Genomic DNA, 20087 nt, shown 5'->3' with positions numbered 1-20087 from the left:
CTGTATACATCTTTCCTACCGAGTTGATTCTCTGTTGATGTAGGCTTCAATTTTCCCTCCTACCCCAAGAGCCTCAACCTGTCAAAAAATTCATGCAGACCAGTACACAGCCATATCAGCCTCAAAATCTCCTGGGCATAAATGCGAGATCTCAATCGTGTTTTGAATATCCATCTCAGCTCCTGCACCAGCGCCAGATTACATACTCTGTACCGCTAGTAGGTAATACATTTACACGTACAGACACCTGGTAAATGCACTAGTTATGCAGCCAAATTATAGTAATGACGAATATGATGGTGGCTTTGCGGCTAGTGGCAAGCAGATCATCCGAAGGGGTTGAGGGCGCTAAATGGGTGAACCGTGCTCGACGGGATCTGCCAATTAATTTCAACAATTCCGCCGATCTAGCCGCATCTAGGAGATCTTGACGAGGGCGGGCACTAACCACGCCTGATCCTCAACGCGGGCCATGCGATGTGCCGTAACCGAGGGAAATAAAACCCGTCTTGGATCTTGGATATGTCATCAGAGCATGCGATTTGGGCCGCGGGATTATGGTCCTACACCCTATCATGAGAGGAAGACTTAATTAAATGATCTAAGTACAGACGCAGAGCAGTTGTAGGGTACCAAGGGCCGATATGGCAAAGAGCTGCGGAGGGCTTTAATGCTCATAGACCCAGCACATTTCGAATTTAAAGCAAGGGTCTACGTCAAAGAATGGCTAGACCAGGGGTCGGATTAGTTAGCGCAAGTCACAAGACGTCGCTAGAGCCAGATGATCCTTGCGATTGTCGTTGGAAAATTGGGGGCCAGATGTAACGACTACTCGATGACACGATGCGGCATAGTTGCCTCCCCCCATCCTAGGATTGTCTCGTAGAGCGATGACGTGATGGCCAACAATTGAGATTATCAGTGATTATTCAGAGCGTATGGATGGGCGGTCGACTGATCTAGGGGTGCTGGAAACCAGTCCAAATTCTTGCCGTCATAGAGTGGTTTTGACATCTACAGTGCCCACTTAACAATATTATTAAGCTTAGGCTACCATGCGTGCTCCTTCCGGGTTTCCCACTAGTCAGATAGTCATCTATAGATAGCTGCGTTTTCTGCCTTGAGTGCGTTCGTCTCTTCTTTCTATTCCACTTCCTACTACATAGATGCGTTCCAAAGCAATACAGACCCGCCTGCAGTCTCACCGGATCGTCAATTTCCTTCAAGAGTCACAGCAACGACCAATATAAGCTTCTGCAAATTTATTTCTGCTTGCCATCAAGGTCTGTAAAGAGCTCATATCCAAAGTCCTTGCTCGAATCGTTGAAGCGAAGCTTCTTATCAAGATTATCGATCTCATGGATATCCGCATCGTCTAGCTTGAATGCAATGTCGAAGTTCTGGGCGATTCGCTCTGGCGATTTGGACTTGGGAATAACGGAACGTCCATGGGAGATACCCCAGGCTGGGATATTTCAATCAGTTATTAGTAAATCGGATGAAACAAAGGCAGGTAGCTTACCTAAGGCAACCTGGTTTGAGGTTTTGCCATATTTCTTCCCAATCTCGACGAGCTTTTCATCATTCACTAGCTGGCCGTGATCCTCACGACCACCGTAAATCTCGTTCTGGTTACCAAATGGCGAGTATTGAGTCACATGGATACCCTTCTCCTGGTGGAACTTCGCGAACTCTTTCTGTTGCAGCCATGGGTGCAACTCCATCTGGTGGACTGCTGGAACAATAGATGCATTCTCGAGAATGCGCTCGACTTCCTTCTTTGAAAAATTGCTAATCCCAATAGCCTTGGTTTTTCCAGACTTGACAAGGGCCTCCATCGCTTTATAGGTCTTGTTTTGGTCAGAAACGTATTGAACGAATTTCTTAGGATGAAAGAACAACTAACCTGGACATAGTCGATGTCTTCGGTTATCAAGTTGCCGTCCTTATCAGAAGGGAAAAGATCATCTCCACGCTTGAAGGCGACGGGCCAGTGCATCAGGAAAAGATCTAGATATTCGAGGTCCAAGTCATCCAACGTCTGCTGTAACGCCGGACCAACATCGTCAGGATGGTGCTTGTTGTTCCACAGCTTGCTAGTAACAAAAATCTCGCTCCGCGGCACACCACTCTGTTTGATAGCCTTTCCCACACTTGGCTCAGTGCCGTAGCTAAACATAAAATTAGCTTGTGTTTTATCAATGAAACAATGTGCAAATTACCATCTCGCGGTGTCTATGTGGCGATAGCCGGCCTGGAGAGCTACAAGAACCGCAGCCTCTTGAGCAGCCTCGTCTTGCCACGTTCCCAGTCCGATAGCAGGGATCTGGGCACCGTTGTTTAGCTTGAAAGTTTTTTGGGCCTGAGACGCCATATTCTTAGGAGTGTTAGAGAATGGTGTTCAGCTCGATACAAAAAAAATAAAAGAAGCTATTGACGGAGGTATATGAACCTCTCACATGGTGGACCCTAATTACCTATCTCTAATGTCACAATACACATTCAACCAATAAATCACAAGTGGCATGGTCCTGACTGGGGAAGTGTTACGTTTTGATGATGTGCTTCTTCGAATTAGGAATCCTATCGTAGAATCCTGTATAAATTTGCCAAGTTTGAAATGCCATGACGTAATATATTGAGGACCTTGGTTTAGGATCACCAGATCTTGGTATCCCGGCGCCGTGTTCTCTACCGTGGTTAAAAGTATTCACTACAACCGAAACGGACCCTTGTTGTTGATGATTACACGATTATGGCACGCTAAGTACGGACAGCAGACGAGGTTCCTTGAGTACGACAACGTGCAATCAGTGCCGAGAGCTTGTGAATATTTACGCCACAAGCTTAAAACGTGTTTCTCGAACTTAATGACGTAATGGTGCAATTCAAATCTATATAAGTCACGCAACTTCACCAACCAAATACATACACGGAGACTATAATTTAACGTTTAAGCTCAACTTTAACCACCATATTTCACCATGGACACTGTCAAGGTACGCCAATGGTCGCGAATGTGACTTTTACATTTTTGCGTGCTTGAAATTGACTATAACAGAACGCCGCTCACTACGTCGAGGAGAACGTTAAAGGCTCTGGTTCTGAGACTTCCAAGGAGGCCAACAAGAACGTCGCAAAGCACTCGGATGCAGGCCTCGGCACCCGAGCAAGTGCCGCGAAAGATGCTCTGAAGGACAAGAAGGATGAGGAAAAGCATGATGCTAAAGCGGAAGCTCACAAAGGTAATTACACTGTACTGTTTACTTGAAGTGTCAATACTGATGAGGCCTACAGAGGCTGCTAAGCACTAAGAACACCTGTCACCCGAGACAGAATTTTTGCAGCTACCGGGTAGCTCCGTCCTGTTGTAGTTGAGGTGAACTGTTAGGATCCCGCCATCATCCAAATATATATGGTTTACGTACTATACGCAAGGTTAAATTAAGTACCGTCTGATTGTCGCATCAAAAATTCCCTGGGATTGTAGGAACGTATATTAAAGAGAGGAAATCCTAGCCCTCTCGTTGCTCCGACATCTTACTCCAGTGCGTGTGCTTTGAGGTGTTAAGGGAAACAAAATCCCCTATGATCAAATAACCACTTATCATGGCATCTTCATCATCTACGTACATCCAGACAACGTACGCAAGTAGATCCGCCACAGATGCCATGCCATTTATTTTCAGCATATTGTGCAAGCAACTATTCAGTCTCCTAGTGGCGGTTCTCATATTCCACATCTTCCTCCTCAACTTTAGAACTGCTGTACAGAAAGAACTGCACAAAAATAGCCATATCCAACAACAATGTGCCAGCACTGCCAATCAGCCATGACAGATTAACCAAAATATACCGCCCATAGATAGCAGCTGCTTCACCAGGCCGACAGCGCTCATGGGAATGATGCTCTACAAGACTGACAGCCACAGCCTCAGAGGAATCACGACAAACGGGCGAATATGCCAGAATCGACAAGACATAGGTCAAGTTGCCGATACAGGCAAAGAGAAAGAAGAGCAGGGAAACGCCTTCTGTCGATTTGCGCCGAAAGTTCAAAAGAAGCTGCGGCAGCCGCGACCCTAGATAGAACGCTGCACAGAGATACCCGAACACCTGGCCAAGCGTATCCATAGCGAGAGGCTCGGGCTCGGGCTCGTCAGTGGAGCTCTTCGAGGCCGGGCTGACGTACCAGCCCACAATCCCTGCCGCGCAGACGAGAGCAATCGCTGTGGCGTTGAAGAGGGCTGTTTGCAGGGCGGATATGCGGCGCTGGGTCCGTTGAGAGCGGACTCGTTCTGATTCAGACTCGATGAAGGGCGTTGCGGGGGAGAGATGCGTGCCGTCTACTGATGAGTGGAGGATATCGTGAAAGGATGTAGCTGAGTGTCTTCTTCCCATGTTGCGCGTGGACGAGGAGGATGATAGAGGGCGTGCGCCATCCTGGGCGTGGGGTGCACTGTGTCCGTGTTCTGTCGGCTCCTGGATCTGGACATGTCCTTTGGACGTGGGCGTGGTCGTCGATTTAGGAAGTAGAGCTGATCGTTCCGTTGGGACTGGCGTGGGACTGCCCTGGCCATCACTCTGCTCCACACTAGCAGCAGCATCTGGCGTCAGTGTGGGAGAAACAGAAAGCTCATCCGTAATGTTAAACCCGCGATAGTAGAAGCACTGTCCCAGCAGCACGATATCCGCGAGAGTGTAGTACACAGCCAAAATAATCATTGTAGGCAGCACGCCTTGCAAGACGGCGCCGAGGATATTGAATACATCGCCCGCCAGCCAGACGATGAGGAAGAGCAGCGAGAGGCCGTCTGCTGAGCCGCGGCGAAAGTTTTCGATGATTTGCGGGGAGAAAACGACGACCCAGCAGGCAATTGAGATGGAGCTGTTATGTGTGTTAGTGAGATCGGCAAATAATGGCAGCAACTCGATGCACACTATAGTGTAACACCCCAGTCCGGCACTCACCCGCAAATGCCACTCACGGCCTCAATGTTGAAATTGGCCACCTGTGAAGGGAACATGGTGTTGAAATCCCCTCGATGCCAATCACAATGTTTGTAGTTGGGTGTATTGTACAGGGCACATCGATGCCAATGTTCAGAGGTTATGTCAGTGGGGAACGACAGAATTGGAGAGAATTTGGAGAATTGCCGGCGACACGAGGATGGATGACGTCTGGTCACGTGATATACTATAAAGCGTTCCAGAAAGATAATTAGATATCCTAAAGATAGGAAAGAAGTCAAGGTTTCCTTCTTAGAGCTCACGAAATGGAAAGGGATTATTGTTGCACTATTTGATGGGAGGCTACCTTATCCGTACTACTGTTTCGATTTGCCCCCGCAAAGATATATAGGAGCGACGATAATTTCACCCGACTCAAATCCATCCCAAATTCAAGGCCAGGATTTACGCGGCCGCAGCTTTCATAAGCTGCTCCAACTGAACCTGGAAATCACAGAAAATATTGATAGCCTGTTACATGCTTCAATTAGCCCATCTTCTTCTTTCCTTATGAATTAATTCATACCTCGGTCAACTTGATATGACTCGCCCCACCCAAGTCCCGGACGAATACAATTTGAAATTTGGCAGGATCATTAAGAAATGACGTTCCGGGCTCCGGAATGGGCACTGTAGGTGCCTCGTCGAATAACGACTTGGTACTAGTGGGCGCAGGCTCTGTCAATTGCGCGAGGAGATGCGGGGCGATGGTGAGATGGTCTACGCCAGCGAGAGAGTAGATCTCCGCTGTCGATGTCAGGCTCGCTGGTAGGACCTTTGTGGTTGCATTTATGTATTTGTAGTACTGCTGAATAGCAACACAGAGCGGAAGCAGTTTTGCCCTGTCGACCAGACTGTGACAAAGTGGCAGTTAGAGGGGAAAAAAAAAAAAAAAAAAAAAAAAAAAGAGCAATGGTTATTCGAGGCTAGTTAGCGACTCACCTCGTGTCAAATTGGACCTTCAGCTCGTTTACATAAGGTGCAATATACGTGCAGCCCACTTCAGCTGCTAGCACTGCCTGCGCCATGCTGAATAAAGTGGTTGCTAGCGTGCGCACGCCTGCTAGCTCGAGGGTGCGGCATGCCATCATGCCTTCCCAGGTGCTGGGGATCTTGATGGCAATGCGGGAGACGTCAAAGCCGGGCTGGATGTGTTGAAATAGCTGGATAATTCCTGTAGGATTCATTGAGGTGTCAGGGACTCGTGTAAGATGTGGTTTGGCAGCTTCTACACGTACGCAGGGCATTGACGACTGTCTTCTCAGATGAATATGAGTAGTATGGGTTCGTCTGCACATGGACGCGGCCATCGATATGCTTGGACATACCCACAGCTAGTCGAACCATCTGCCGATTTGTGTTAGACTACGTTGTAGGCAGTTATGGTGTAGAACACACAGCAATCTCCACGGCTAATTCTTCAACACTGATCGAGGAGTACTTAGAATGCAGCATCTTTGCATCTGCCACAGCGGCAATAGCCACTTCCTTGCGCGCTGGTTTGGACAACTCGCCGAAGGCAATGGCCTATATATGAAGTCAGCGGATATACTTGACTAGAAGGACGGGGGAGTACTTGGTTGGATGTGCAGTCCTGAAACGGTCCCAGGGTCTGAGCCACTACGTAAACAGTCAGTATGATTGATAACGGTGTAGTGACAACCCCTCAGCTACTGACTAACCCTCCTCGTCCATCGTGTCGCAGTCGACCACTGTGCGGGAACGCATGTAATCGAGGCCGGACGGGGTAGCCATATTGAATGGTGAGGTGTGCCGGACTATGAAATCAGATGCAACAAAAGTGGGAGTCAACTATAATGGGGAATGAGGCGTGGGAAAGAATTGGAAGTGACACAGCACACCGACGTGGGCATCCTTGTCATCCCACCTCGTCACGAAACAAGGCAGGTTAGCCGGACTAGCTAACCGCCGTGGACCATGGATCCACTCTTGAGGTACATAGGGCTCCCCCATGTAAGAAATCAGGAATTTATTTGATAGTCCTACTGATTGAGATATATAGAGAGAGATCATTGACCGGAATAACGCCCCGCGATGCAATACGTACAAAGATCGAGTAATAGAAACTACTGACTAGCCAACCACGCCTCATGCGCCTTCTTCTGCTTGTCCCAATCCTTGCGCAGCTTCTTCGCCCGGCTCTTAGTGATCTCCTCACCAGCAGCATCGCGCGTCGGAATACCATCCGTGTCCCACGCGCTGTACTCATTCGTCCTGAACATCTCGAGGTGGCTCAGCTTGCCCTTCTCCAGCCGCTTGAGGGCCTCCTGCTCTTGCTTCTGTTTCTCCAGTTGCTTTTGGCGGGCTCGTGCGGCCTTTTCCTCGCGGGCTTGGAGCATCTCGCGGGTCACTGGCCGGACTAGGGCGGGGAGGTTATCGCGGTCTTCGAGGTAGACGCCTAGATCGAAGAGGTCGATGTTTCGTACACGATCGCACAGGGCGAGGACTTCTTTGCCGATAGAGTCGGATGATTGCAGGGCACTGACGTCCTTACGGAAGTTGGAATAGACGGCCGCGTAGGGTTTCGCGGACTCGGACTCGGCTGCAGCTGTAGGTGCAGACTCACGGGCGAGAACCTCCTCGATTTCCTTGGGGCTAATGCCGGCTTTATCGCGCGCGGCAAGTCGCAAGGTGTCGCGCATGGAAGAAAGCGGGTAGAGGAAAGGCTTAGCCTCTTCGGGGACATCGATGCCCGACCAACCAATCTCGGGGCTGTCCGCAGCTGCGGTACCATTGAGGCCAAAGATGTTGACCATCGACGTCACCCACCGAGCAGTAGCCTCCACATCCTTTGGGTTCAAGGCGGACTTATCGGCAGAGTTGTACTTTGTGATCAACTCTGAGATCGATTGCATCGCAGCGGGAGTATTGAACGAATCGCAGAGCTGATCGTACACAGCCTTCTGGGCTGCTTTCAAATCCGCAGCAAGGGTGCTTTCGGTGTCGGATGCGTGTCCCTGAAGGGCTTCAAGATCCCTCACTTTCAGGAAGAAATTGTTCACCTTATCCTCCCACGAGTTGCCAAAGTTCACCAGCTCCTCTGTGATTTCAACGCCATCTCTCCAGCCGCCTAGAAGGAACACAATCCGCAGACTGCGCGATGTCCAATCGTTTCGCCCAAGAGCCTCGCGAATAGTAGTGAAGTTCTTCAAGGACTTGGACATCTTAGACCCTTGAATGGACAAGTGACCCATGTGCAAGAAATAGTTGACCCACTGGTTGTGCGAGTGGCTATGATCATCCCAGTAAGCCTCGCTCTGAGCCAATTCATTATCGTGATGCGGGAATGCAAGGTCAATGCCTCCAGAGTGGATATCCATCTGCTTGCCCAGTCGGGCTGAGGCCATGGCCGAGCATTCAATATGCCAACCGGGACGGCCCTTGCCCCAGGAGCTAGACCAGCTCGGCTCCCCCGGCTTTGACGACTTCCAGAGCGCAAAATCAGAAGCTCCGCGCTTTTCGGTAGTCTTACTGGCCAATGCACCCTCACCCTCCGCGGCTAGCTTGTTGTCGGAACGGCTCCACGGCTCAAGCCGCGCGTATGGATGACCCGCCGCTTCGAAGGCTTCGATATCGAAATATACCGATCCATCAGCCGTGACATATCCAAACTTGTTCTTCACGATGCGCTCCACGAAATCAGCGATCTCATCACCATACTCCGTTACGCGAGTCAGCTCGTCTGGGTCCAGAACGTTCAGGTCGCGCATGTCCTTCGTGAAGCTTGCTTCGTATTTCTTCGTCAACTTGGTGAAGATACTGTGGTCGTTCGCGTCTATCGAGGCGCCCTTCAGAGCATCCAAGTAAGGGAGCAAGATATCCTGCGTCCCGGAATAGAAAGACGTGGCGAACGCAGCGGCGTCGGTTGAGTCACCAAGACTTCCCGCCTGCGCAATCATCTTGGCGGCCGACGCTGCCGTCTTGATATGCATCTTGACCTTGGCCTCATCGTCCCCCGGCTTCTCATTCCCGGGCAATGCGCCACCATTCAGAACGACTGCGTACACCTTTTCGACTTCTTCTTGATAGCGAGACGGGGCCACTTCGGGGGAGAGGAGAGGCAGGTTTTTCTTTAGGTAAGCGGTGTATGCACTTTTCGCGGTATCCAGAACAGTGGCGGAGATGGTGGGGTTGATCGCCGTAAATTCGTTGAATAGATGCTGTTGTCTGCCGCGGAGAATAATCTACAACACAATCAATCCATGCTCTATTGTCAATCGGGGCGGGCCATTCCGCGTACCTTGTCATCCACGTCGGTAATATTCATAACGAAATGAACATCAAACTTAAAGTAGTCGCGCATGATGCGTCGAATGATATCGGTAGACACATAGTTCCTGGCGTGGCCCAGATGCGAATCGTCGTACACCGTCGGTCCGCACACGTACCAATTAACCTTTTTGCCCGCTGGGTCGATTGGGATAAACGGGGTTTTGGACCTGGTGAGAGAGTTCCACACGTTTAAGGGAGGGAGGTTGGCGTCTGGATTCGACGGCGGTTGGCGCCACGGCGGCTGCTGGCGCGCAGACATGGTGGTCCGGGAAAAGACGAGCACGGGTGATCGGACACGCTGTTTGGGAAGAAAAGAAAGAGAGAAGAAAGACAGACGGGGAGGAAAGAGCATAAAGAAGGGAAGGGGGAAGGCGCAATCGAGGGGTGACTGCTGGGGGGGTGAGTCAAAGAAGAAGCATGACAGGAAGGTACCGGAAGGAGCCCTGAGCCCTAACTGGTACCCGAATCGGGTAATCAGCCTATCTCGACCTACTTTTTTTCCCATGCGGAGAACGAACTTGATTCTATCGCTGCGACCCATTGCGCCTGCACTTCTTCTATCCACCATGCCGTCACCCTTCTTGACCCCCGGATCAACCGCCCAAGCAGATGGCCTCGCCCTGCTGCACCTCCGCCGCGACCAAAGTATCCCGACGATCCTCCGCACCTACGACGACGAGAACCAGGGCTACGACGAGGGCAAGGTAGAGACGACGCGGTTTGGCTCATTCCCGCACAGCACGCTCATCAACAAGCCATGGGGGTCGCAGATCATCGCCTCCGTCGTCGACACGGGCTCGCGCGGCCGGAAGTCCGGCGCTGCGAAGAAGCGCAAAGCCGATGAGTTCGATGCATCGGGGACGACAACCGGCGCGGATGATGAGACGTCGTCGCTGAAGAAACCCGTCGCTGCTGCGAGTGGGTTCATTCATCTTATGGCTCCGACTCCGGAAGCCTGGACTTTGTCCCTTCCACACCGGACGCAGGTCGTCTACACCCCGGACTACAGCTATATCCTGCACCGCCTCCGCGCCAGGCCCGGAAACACGGTGATCGAGGCTGGCGCAGGGAGCGGGTCGTTCACGCATGCGTCGGTACGCGCCGTGTTCAACGGATACCCGGACTCCACGGCACCAGCAGCGAAACGACGACGACTGGGCAAAGTGTGCAGCTACGAGTTCCACGAACCGCGCGCGGGGCGGGTGAAAGACGAAATCAGCCAGCACGGACTAGACGGGCTAGTGGAGGTGACGCATCGCGATGTCTACGAAGACGGCTTCCTACTGGACGACCCCAAGACCGGCAGGTCGCCCAACGCCAACGCCATCTTCCTCGACTTGCCTGCGCCGTGGCTCGCGCTGAAACATCTCGTGCGCAAACCGCCCTCTGGTGCGGTGTCTCCACTGGACCCATCCTCGCCTGCGTACCTGTGCACGTTCTCGCCGTGTCTCGAGCAGGTGGAGCGCACGATTAGCACTATGCGGCAACTGGGTTGGTTGTCTATTACCATGGTCGAGGTGAATCATCATATGATTGATGTGAAGCGGGAGCGCATTGGGTTAGATGCGCAGGGTGTGCGCGGGGCGCTTGTGGTCCCCAGGTCTGTGGATGAGGCCGTGGCCAAAATGCGCGGCGATGAGGAGCGCACTCGACGGTTTCGGGAGGCTGAGGCCGAAGGTAGAACCGGGGAGGGCGAGACAAAGACCTCAGCTGAAGAACAACCGGCACAAACGCCATCAGATATTCCCTCATACAACCTGGGCCGATTAGTGCATCGGACAGAGGATAACCTCAAAACCCACACATCATACCTAGTTTTCGCCATTTTGCCGCGGGAATGGTCGGAGGAAGACGAACAGAGATGCAGAGAAAAGTGGCCATCCGCACAGACGGGTGCGGACGCAACTGCCGCGCCCAAGAGCAAAAGGCAGATGAAACAGGAGGCTAGGGCAAAACGGCAGCAGGAGGAGCAGGAGGCGCAGGGACAGTCCCAGCACGGGACAGATGCGAAGGATGGTGACCGTGCTACGTTGTAATATAGTTCTTGGGTCATATAAGATTCCAAACAGCCGTGCTCGGCTCAGAATAGACATTGTTCTAATCTATGTAGCATGATATGGGGTGTGTTTGATGTGTATGTTGCAAAAAATGGAGGCTAATGAGCTCAGTATGCAAAATAGTAAGTAACGCCAGGAGCGAAAACAGGAATCACAGGTTGTTCTCCGCCTTGAACTTGTCCCAGGCCTCGTTCAGCGTTCCGAACACGGCACTAGAGATCATGCGCTGCTCCGTCGTGGCGGTGGTGGAGATCTAGAAAGCACAATGGTCAATAACGAGCGGTTGATATTTGAATGGAGAGGGAGGGCCGTACCTTGTCGGGATGCACCTTGGCAATCCCCTTCATATACTGGATCTTCACCTTATTCGGCAAAACCAGTTCCGACATGTTGATCTTCTTCCATCCGGCCTCGGGCCAGAGTACTGTATCCAAACTTCCGAGTAGAGCGCGCAGGTTATCCTGCTTGCCATTTTTCCATGCCGTGAGGCGCGCATCCACACTATCCGAAAGGGCGAATTTCTCTTCGTCCGCGCGGTCCGCGGCCTGATTGGCAGCCCGGAGACGGGTGACAGCCTCCGAGTCCTGGCCAGATGTTGACGGGCCACCAGTAAGATCGGACAGAGCAGAAGCCGGCTTCCTAGGTGCAGGAGTGGGCTTCTTCTTTGCCGGGGCCTTTGGAGGCGGCTTGCTAATACCAGCAGCTTTCTCGCAGCGATTGCGTCCTTGGATGCTGGTGCTTCCACCATGGCCTGACTCCACTGCCAGTTTCCATGCTTGAGCAGCATCCACCCAACGCTCCAGTTGCTCCAATGCCTCAGCTTTGCGCATCAGTGCTTTGCCAAAGAGGTCCTTCATTTGTTTATTGGGCTCGCCGTTCCCAAGCTCGATCATTTCAGCCTCACCCTTGAACGGCCCAATCACCTGCAGGATCGCATCTGCGTCATCAATAGCAGACTTGGGTTCGCCAATTTTCAAGGCGGTCATAGCGCGATTACTGCGGATGATGATGGTGATAGGGTGTTTGTCAGGGAGCATGCTGAGAGCTGTAGAGAAACTTTGATGTGCGGCTGCATAATCGCCCCGTTTGTACGCTTCTGAAGCCTTCTCCCGGTGTCGATGTGTAGATTGAAGAGCCTCTTGCGATACAGGTGGTATGGACCGCGGCGGAGCTTTCGAGCGTACTGGAAGGGGAGTTGACGGTTTCGCAGAACGCGGAGTTTGGGTTGGGGGAGTGGGCCGGGAGGACGAAGACGGGGCAGGAGACTCGAACAGATCAACGTTGGATTCGGCTGCTGGTGGTGGTGCTTGTGGCCGTCTCCGTCTTGCTGGACTGACGTACGCTTGCGCTGACTGCTGTTCCGCTGCAGCTCGAGACAGGGGAGACCTGGAGTCTGCTCGGGACTGGTCTGGTGGCCGCTGGAGGAAGCTAGGCCGCTGCGAAGGCTGGGCAGTACCAGGAGAGCGTAAGTCACTGCCAGGCTGGGGACTCTCACGTGGACGAGTAGGCTTTCGAGGTGGACGCGAGTCCCCAGACTCAAGGAGAAGTGCCTCATCGGTCCAGCTGTCTCCACCTGTTTGTGATTGAGCAGGATCGCCTCGTCCATGTGAGGGTTGTGGTTGTGACCACGGCTCTTCTTGTGCAGGGGACGCATCCCTCATCCACTTGGGCTGGTTGGGGTCATGATCGGCGTTGAACTCATGTACCACTTGCTGAAACCTTTTGTTTCCGGTTTTCCAGAGAGAAGTGGCTGACTTCAGCAGATTGTTGCCAAATTGCGACGCCAATTGAGCCGGATCCTTCTCCGCCGAGGCTTGACTCCGACTATCTTCGCGCATCCAGGAAGGGGCGTCCCGTGCTTGTCTGTTGTTTCTTTCCATTCGTTCGCTGGAAGGACCATTTGCCGCACGACGAGTTTGGGACTTTTGCCGGGATTGAGAATGGGCCTGTGTAAGAAGCCAGCCAACGGCAGCCTGTACGTCCGTCCCAGACTCAGTTGATTGCAACGCCTGTCGTGCCTTGTCTGCAGGAAAACCCATGTCCACAAGTTCTGCAATTGCACGGTCAGCCTCGTTGGACGGCACTGGAGAGACGTCGGCAGCGGGTGAAGGTGATTCCGGACGCGGAATCTCAGAGACCGGCTTCCCTAGCAAACCGAGAAAATCGTCATCTTCGGTCGGTGCAGCTGTGCGCGGCGGAGCAGACTTGGGCTTCAATTGGTTGAGGCCGAATGGGTCATCGTCGTCAAACGCGGGCGCACCCTCAGTATTATCACGCATGGTAATTCCTCCGCTAGCTGGACTCTGGACCCTGTTCGCATCGCTTCTGGGACTTGGGATAGGGAAATTGGTCGATGCGTCCACCGGCGCAGCGGAGTTGAAAGCGGCGAGAATATCGTCGTCGTCGTCGTCGTCGGCGGCGGCGGGTCGGGGAGCGTTGGTGGTGCTAACGGCCGGACTGTGGGCGCGCCCTTGCTCCAAGCTATCCCAGAACTGGTTGTTTTGGCCACCGTACTGGGCCTCAAAGCGAGTGCGATTCTCCACATCCTTCTTGGCTTTCTCTTCTTGCAATCGTTTCTGCTGCTCGACTAGGGACAGGTTCTTGTTTCCAGCGGAGGGCCCAAAGGAGACGAGGTTGGCAAAGCTGTCGCCGGCCGATGGAGCCGGTTTCACTGGCGAGCTGGAGCGGTTTGAGGTTGTCGACACTGGAGTCGATCTGCCGGAGGTACCATTTGGTCGCGCGCTGGCATACAAGAGGCCAGAGCTCATGGGGGGCGGTTTTGGGGGGCATTTGAGTTGGACGACCAACTCAGCCCGGACAGGTCGTCCATTCTGAGGACAGATGGAGCAATTTAGGAAGGAGAGAAGGCGTGATCCATCTCACGCGCGGCATTCGGAAACGTGAACATGTGTACCAGACAGACAATCTCCTTGTGGGGTCCGGACCACATGACGCCACATATCACGTGACCCATCCTGTCCAGTCGAGAACTATAGGAATTGATGGCACGGGTCAGGTATAAGTGACGTGTAAATAAGGCAGAGGGGAATAATTAGGCTATGATTATCCTTTGAATTCGGCTATGATGTGAAATCTATTTAACGGTCAATAATCATTCATGACCAGGGCGAAAAATATCGAGCAGAGATAGAGCGTCAATCTGAAAGAATATCGCTACATAGCTCAGAGTAAGGGTATTTACGCGGAGGATACTGTGTGCAAATCCCCTCGCTGGCGGCTATCTAAGTAAGTGATGATCACATAGAAAGCCGGCAGACTAAAGCCTATCAACACTAAGGCTTTGTAGCCCAACCCACAACAATGGCCATTGTGTTCTTCACGAACATCATTGGACCTTCATGACTCTGATTTTCCGCTTTTCCGCCCCCTAGTTACATAGGAGATGCGTGACAATTTTACAAATTATCTCCTCGAATTGACCATCGGTTCGTGGATTGTGCCCGCATTAGTGCATCCCAAGCGCGACCGAGTTCGGCAGTTCTCCCGTGATGTTGCAGAGTGTGGCCCTCAATTGGGAGTAGTCAGGAACGTGTGGCGGAACACAGTTGTCATGCAATCCGCATCACTTTGCTCAACTTACTGTCTGAAACGATTTATTTCACAACCTGGCCGTTTCATTCCCCGGAACCCGCCCGACAGAGCTTAGTTGATGGGTCTAGTCTCGTCAGCCACCAATGCATAATGATTATTTACGCCCCTCTTCTGCCGCTGCTGTCAGAGTTTTTCTTATTCCTTTTTAAGATTTTTATTTTTTATTTTTTTTAATCTGCGAAGTCCACTTTACAAGCAACGGCCAGAATTTCGGCTACCCGACGCGCACCGATTGAGAGTTCGCTCTGCTTGATCAACTGCCCCTTCGGGTAGAGACGAGCCGCGCGGTAACGAGTTAATGGGCAGAGTGGGCCATAGAGTTGGATAGTAAATTTCGATAGCCCAGCATGTGGCACGTTCACGGACAGCCCCCGCGACGGGTAGTTTCAGTTTAACCAGCGTCCGTGCTGAGACTAGTTGCCGCGGAAGGATTACACCATGTAATAGCTTGCAGGGATTATTTCGGCTCGCTATGGATAGTGAGGACATGTGCATCATTATGAATAAACCCAGGCACTGGTCCCTTGCAGAGTGCCAGGCCTAGTGCTGACCGGGGGAATATGTACAGACTTAGGAGAATACAAAACTTGGATTTGCCCGGAGCACACCGGAGACCATGGTCCATTATGGAGACCAGATCGTTACCCACAGGATTCTAGATCCCGTGCACAGGGCAGTTGGGCATATCTGGTACGCCAGTCCGTGCTTGCACCACTCGGGAAAAGCCTCATCGCCGTGCGATCTATAACGACCACGGAAGACTCAAACTTGCACCGCAGGCCTGAGGGGAATATGATAACCCGACTGGTCAATTATCCACTAGAGGAGGGGCCAAGTGGCGCTTTGGGTCTCCGTTCTAGGCAAACGGTAGGATCAAAGCAAGTATTTCTAGTCGGGATCTGCCCCGCTATTGAGAAAATTCCCGTGCGAGGGGATCAGGGGTAGTTAGGTAGCTCGGAGGGAGTGAAGGAATTTGGACTATTCTTCTTGTAGACCAACCAACTATCGCCTTATCGCACCTCCGTTCTTCCTCCCTCCTTCATTCTTCCTCTGTCATTCCCCTCTTCCCTCCTACCCTCCCTCTGCTCTCCCACCCCCCATCATGGGCCTGTTCAAGCGCAAGGACTCGACCAGGTCGGTACACAGCGAAAGGGACGAGCGCGAGTCCTTTGTCTCCGTCAACAGCGCCCGCACATCCAACACATCGCTGCGCTCGCCCGGCTACAAGGGCAATGCCCTACCAGCTTCCATCCCCGAGATGCCCATTGCACGCCCACCCGACCCGGCGTTAGACCCTGCCGCGTATCTGCGCAGCCTCCACGCCGTGCGTGAACGGACCTCGATCGTGTTCAACAAGGCCAAGAAGAACCAGCTGAACCACTTTGATGTCGACCTCTCCAAGTTCCAGGCAACGGCCTCGTACGTCGTGTCCATCATCAAAGTGAGTCGACCTATCAACCCCGTCCGATGACAAAGCTAATCTGTTACCCGTGAAGAGAGACTACGCCCCAGAATATGAGTCGATCCCGCCGCACGGCCGCTGGCAGCACTTCGACATCGGTGGCCGCCCACGCATCCAGCAGCTGCTTCAGTCGTGGCCCTCCCGTATCGACGCGCAGGAGCGCACCCGTCGGCTGATCGACCTTTTTGTGGTCTCGGTTCTGCTGGATGCGGGCGCGGGAAACAAATGGTCTTACAAATCCAAAGAATCGGGAAAGATCTATTCGCGCAGTGAAGGTCTGGCCGTAGCGAGTCTCGAGATGTTTAAGACGGGCCTGTTCAGCAGCGACCCCACGGAGCCATGCCAGGTGGACGGTGCGGGGTTGAAGAAAGTGACGGTGGAGATATTGGCCAAGGGTATGCAGCACTCCGAATCAAATCCGCTGGCTGGGCTCGAGGGCCGTGCAGGGTTGTTGGTACGATTGTCGGAGGCGTTGAACAACCAGGACTTTTTCGGGGTCGATGCCCGGCCAGGAAACATGCTGGACTACCTTCTCTGCCACCCGTCGACCCTGGCTTCCTCCGTGCCCATTGTCCCCATCACCACGTTATGGACGGTGCTCATGGATGGGCTCTCTCCCATCTGGCCGCCCTCTCGAACCCAGGTTGACGGCATATCGATCGGAGACGCCTGGGTGTGCTCGAATATGCCCCGCTCACCACCCGCGCAGCCGTGGGAAAGCATAGTCCCCTTCCACAAGCTGACCCAATGGCTGTGCTACTCCATCATGGTCCCAATGTCGAAATTAATGCACATCCACTTCGCCGGCGGAGATCTCCTGACTGGCCTTCCGGAATATCGCAACGGCGGCCTTCTCATCGATATGGGTTTGATGACCCTTAAGCCTCGAGAACTGGAGCGTGGGATCCAATCCTACCACCAAAACGCTCGGATTAAAGGCCAGCCCAACATGGAAGTGGTTCCGCTCTTTTCCACTGATGATGATGTGATCGTCGAGTGGCGCGCCGCCACTGTTGGATTCTTGGACGAACTCCTCGACGAAGTGAACTCCCAGTTGGGGCTGCGAGCTGCGGAGGACCAATTGACGCTGGCGCAGATGCTGGAAGCGGGCACATGGAAGGTGAGTCTCGCGGAGGAGACGGAGAAGCGACCGAAAGAAAAAAGTCTTGCTAACCGGATTGGCATATAGGGCGGCCGTGAACTCGCCGAGGTCTCTAGACCCAACACCAAAGAACCACCGATCATGATTCGATCCGATGGCACCGTTTTTTAATAATGTCCTACGAGTCTCACGCTAATCGATGCCCTCACTATGGGGGCGTGCTTATGAACTGTTGATGACGACTTTCTTATTACCTATAACTGATGATGATTTTGTTTTTGGTACATTTGGCTCTTCCGGGCTTCGTTGCATGGTCGGCTGAGATCGGCACTTTGATCTCTGTTGCGTTTTAGCTATCAGTACTGCATACATATCTGCATGAGATGAAGTCAATTGATGACAGGACACCGTCAATCCAAGATATCTGCCATGTAGCTTTCCACCGTCTATTTAACTTCCACCATCACACTAGTGAACGAGGGACTATACCTCGTTCTATCACGTGCCTCGGGCCAACCTTGATCCGGCCCCTCCGCATCCATGCAGCAGCCGGTCACCTGCCCCCTCATGCACCGTCTTTTTGCTCCAATTCCCTCTGGTCCCAGGTATGACTGATCCGAACCACTGACACCGAATAGTCGTCCCAGCTTGTCCTTCTAGCTGGCCCTGACCTGCCTCTTCCTCACAACCCGAGTGTCCCCCGCTCTTGCGGGGCATCCGCACCTAAGCTCGCCAACATGGATGCACGCAAGAAGAAGAGAAAGGTGCTGCTGATGGGCAAGAGCGGCTCTGGCAAGTCGTCTATGCGCTCAATCATCTTCAGCAATTATGTCGCAAAAGACGTGCGGCGACTAGGTGCTACCATTGACGTGGAGCACAGCCATGTCAAGTTCATGGGCAATCTAACCCTCAACCTATGGGATTGTGGAGGGTGAGTGGCTCCTGTCCCTGTCTCATTCCAATATTAAACGAGGCCACAGACAAGACGCATTCATGGAAACGTACCTCGCCTCGCAAAGAGGCAACATCTTCTCCGACGTCGCCGTGCTCATCTACGTCTTCGACATCGAATCCCGCGAGGTCGAGCGCGACCTCGACACCTACAGCGCAATCATCGACGCCCTCCGCGAATTCAGCCCCTACGCCCACGTCTTCTGCCTCGTCCACAAAATGGACCTCATCCAAGGCGAGCACCGCCAACGCATCTACGAAGAACGCTCGGCCCTCATCCGCTCCCGCTCCGCACACTTCCACATCGACACCTTCGCCAGCAGTATCTGGGATCAATCGCTGTACAAAGCCTGGGCGGGGATCGTGCACAAACTCATTCCCAACCTGACGGTTATCGAGCGCTTTCTCTCGGCGTTCGCGAAGAAGATTGACGCCGAGGAGGTTATTCTCTTTGAAAGATCGACTTTTCTGACGGTTACCTCTGTTTCCTCAACAATAGGCGATCTCAACCCTATTTTCGATCGCCATGAACGGCTGTCGAATATCATGAAAGCGTTTAAGCATTGCGCTGCGCGGAATACATTGACGACACCTGCTTCGGCCGGGTTTGTGGTTATGCATACCAAGACCCCGCAGTTTAATATCTTCCTGGGGAGATTCACAGATAACACTTATATTTTCGTCGTCGTGCCGCCGGGCGAAGCGGCGTACAACTGCGCCGTGCTGAATACCATGCTCGCACGTGAGGGCTTCGCCAAAGCGGGTGCGTCTGGACGTGGTGATGGGTTCCCACTACCGCCGTCCGAAACGCCGGATGATCATACTGCGAATGGACCACTCTCCCCTTGAGTTACATACCGCTGAACTGGACTGGTCTGGCGTTCTATGATTGTGAAAAACGAAAACCAGAAATAAAGAAAGCAAGTTACTTGACTATGATAACGGGCGCTGAATTGAATGAATGATCACGGCGTTGCGGTACGAAGATCAATGAATTTCCCGGTCCTTCCTTGTTTCCCTTGTTCTCCTTTCTTTTCCCTCGTTTCTGTCTCGTTGAATGTTTGAGAATCGAGATACCCCCAAGCTTTTTTCCATGGCATTTGTTTATTTTCATCAGTCATATATGTCTCCCTCATTCCCATCTCATTCTCGACTATTTTTAGTTGCATTGCTCTGTCTATAGGGTGAAGTTATAGTGCGTATTTGACTCGTTTAGTTGGATCACTATTCTGGATGTACTTTGTCGATTGTAGGAACTGTGATGCTCAAGACTGGCAGAGGTGAGGCAAGGATGCCTACGCAGCTTCGCGAAGAGTGAGAAGCCCCGCGTTGTTCCTGTGATTTTCTAGCCGAAACAAAAGGTCGAAGAGGGTATACTATGTGGAGGGAGATCCTTCCACACAAGCGACGGTTTCAATTCAAGATTCTGGGTAACCGATTGGTGTGGGTAGTGAGCACATCAGCAGAACCCCTGATATGCACATAGTAAGTGGTCCTGACTTGCAATCATTGACGATGCGTCTTATGGTCTATGCCCGAGTTGTTCAGATTAACCCCCCCCCCCCCCCCCCCCCCCGGGGGTCAGAGATACGTTAAAATA

The 20087-nt window shown here is 52.5% G+C and overlaps 8 protein-coding genes across 8 annotated transcripts; 4 read left to right on the top strand and 4 right to left on the bottom strand.

Moving 5' to 3' along the window:
- Positions 1-1262: 1262 nt before the first annotated feature.
- N7474_000210 (uncharacterized protein) lies at positions 1263-2374 on the bottom strand (the record flags this gene model as incomplete). The annotated part of the gene is made up of 4 exons (XM_057191625.1): positions 1263-1465; positions 1523-1850; positions 1907-2171; positions 2223-2374. The coding sequence occupies 4 exons, from the start codon at positions 2372-2374 to the stop codon at positions 1263-1265; spliced, it is 948 nt and encodes a 315-aa protein (XP_057056578.1).
- A 610-nt stretch (positions 2375-2984) lies between these two features.
- On the top strand, positions 2985-3314 carry grg1 (putative glucose repressible protein Grg1; the record flags this gene model as incomplete). Its single annotated transcript, XM_057191624.1, has 3 exons — positions 2985-2999; positions 3062-3245; positions 3298-3314. 3 exons carry the CDS (start codon positions 2985-2987, stop codon positions 3312-3314), a joined length of 216 nt encoding a protein of 71 aa, XP_057056577.1.
- Positions 3315-3717: 403 nt separating this feature from the next.
- On the bottom strand, positions 3718-5027 carry N7474_000208 (PQ-loop repeat-containing protein; the record flags this gene model as incomplete). Its single annotated transcript, XM_057191623.1, has 2 exons — positions 3718-4888; positions 4972-5027. 2 exons carry the CDS (start codon positions 5025-5027, stop codon positions 3718-3720), a joined length of 1227 nt encoding a protein of 408 aa, XP_057056576.1.
- A 388-nt stretch (positions 5028-5415) lies between these two features.
- Positions 5416-9562, bottom strand: N7474_000207 (cysteine--tRNA ligase; the record flags this gene model as incomplete). Its single annotated transcript, XM_057191622.1, has 6 exons — positions 5416-5481; positions 5537-5864; positions 5953-6184; positions 6249-6344; positions 7106-9215; positions 9272-9562. 6 exons carry the CDS (start codon positions 9560-9562, stop codon positions 5416-5418), a joined length of 3123 nt encoding a protein of 1040 aa, XP_057056575.1.
- A 307-nt stretch (positions 9563-9869) lies between these two features.
- trm61 (tRNA 1-methyladenosine methyltransferase subunit GCD14) lies at positions 9870-11339 on the top strand (the record flags this gene model as incomplete). Its single annotated transcript, XM_057191621.1, has 1 exon — positions 9870-11339. One exon carries the CDS (start codon positions 9870-9872, stop codon positions 11337-11339), a length of 1470 nt encoding a protein of 489 aa, XP_057056574.1.
- A 172-nt stretch (positions 11340-11511) lies between these two features.
- Positions 11512-14128, bottom strand: N7474_000205 (UBA/TS-N domain protein; the record flags this gene model as incomplete). Its single annotated transcript, XM_057191620.1, has 2 exons — positions 11512-11613; positions 11675-14128. 2 exons carry the CDS (start codon positions 14126-14128, stop codon positions 11512-11514), a joined length of 2556 nt encoding a protein of 851 aa, XP_057056573.1.
- Positions 14129-15966: 1838 nt separating this feature from the next.
- On the top strand, positions 15967-17707 carry N7474_000204 (URC4/urg3 family protein; the record flags this gene model as incomplete). The annotated part of the gene is made up of 3 exons (XM_057191619.1): positions 15967-16413; positions 16469-17554; positions 17624-17707. Coding segments are annotated over 3 exons (1617 nt in total), but the record flags the coding sequence as incomplete, so codon positions are not given.
- Positions 17708-18273: 566 nt separating this feature from the next.
- N7474_000203 (Rag GTPase GTR1) lies at positions 18274-19336 on the top strand (the record flags this gene model as incomplete). The annotated part of the gene is made up of 2 exons (XM_057191618.1): positions 18274-18467; positions 18517-19336. 2 exons carry the CDS (start codon positions 18274-18276, stop codon positions 19334-19336), a joined length of 1014 nt encoding a protein of 337 aa, XP_057056571.1.
- Positions 19337-20087: the final 751 nt, after the last annotated feature.

Source organism: Penicillium riverlandense, assembly GCF_028828495.1.
Source record: "Penicillium riverlandense strain IBT 135883 chromosome Unknown utg000001l_segment0_segment0, whole genome shotgun sequence".
Classification (NCBI taxonomy): domain Eukaryota; kingdom Fungi; phylum Ascomycota; class Eurotiomycetes; order Eurotiales; family Aspergillaceae; genus Penicillium; species Penicillium riverlandense.
Note: the sequence above shows the minus strand (reverse complement) of the source record. Positions and strands in the feature narration are given on the sequence as shown.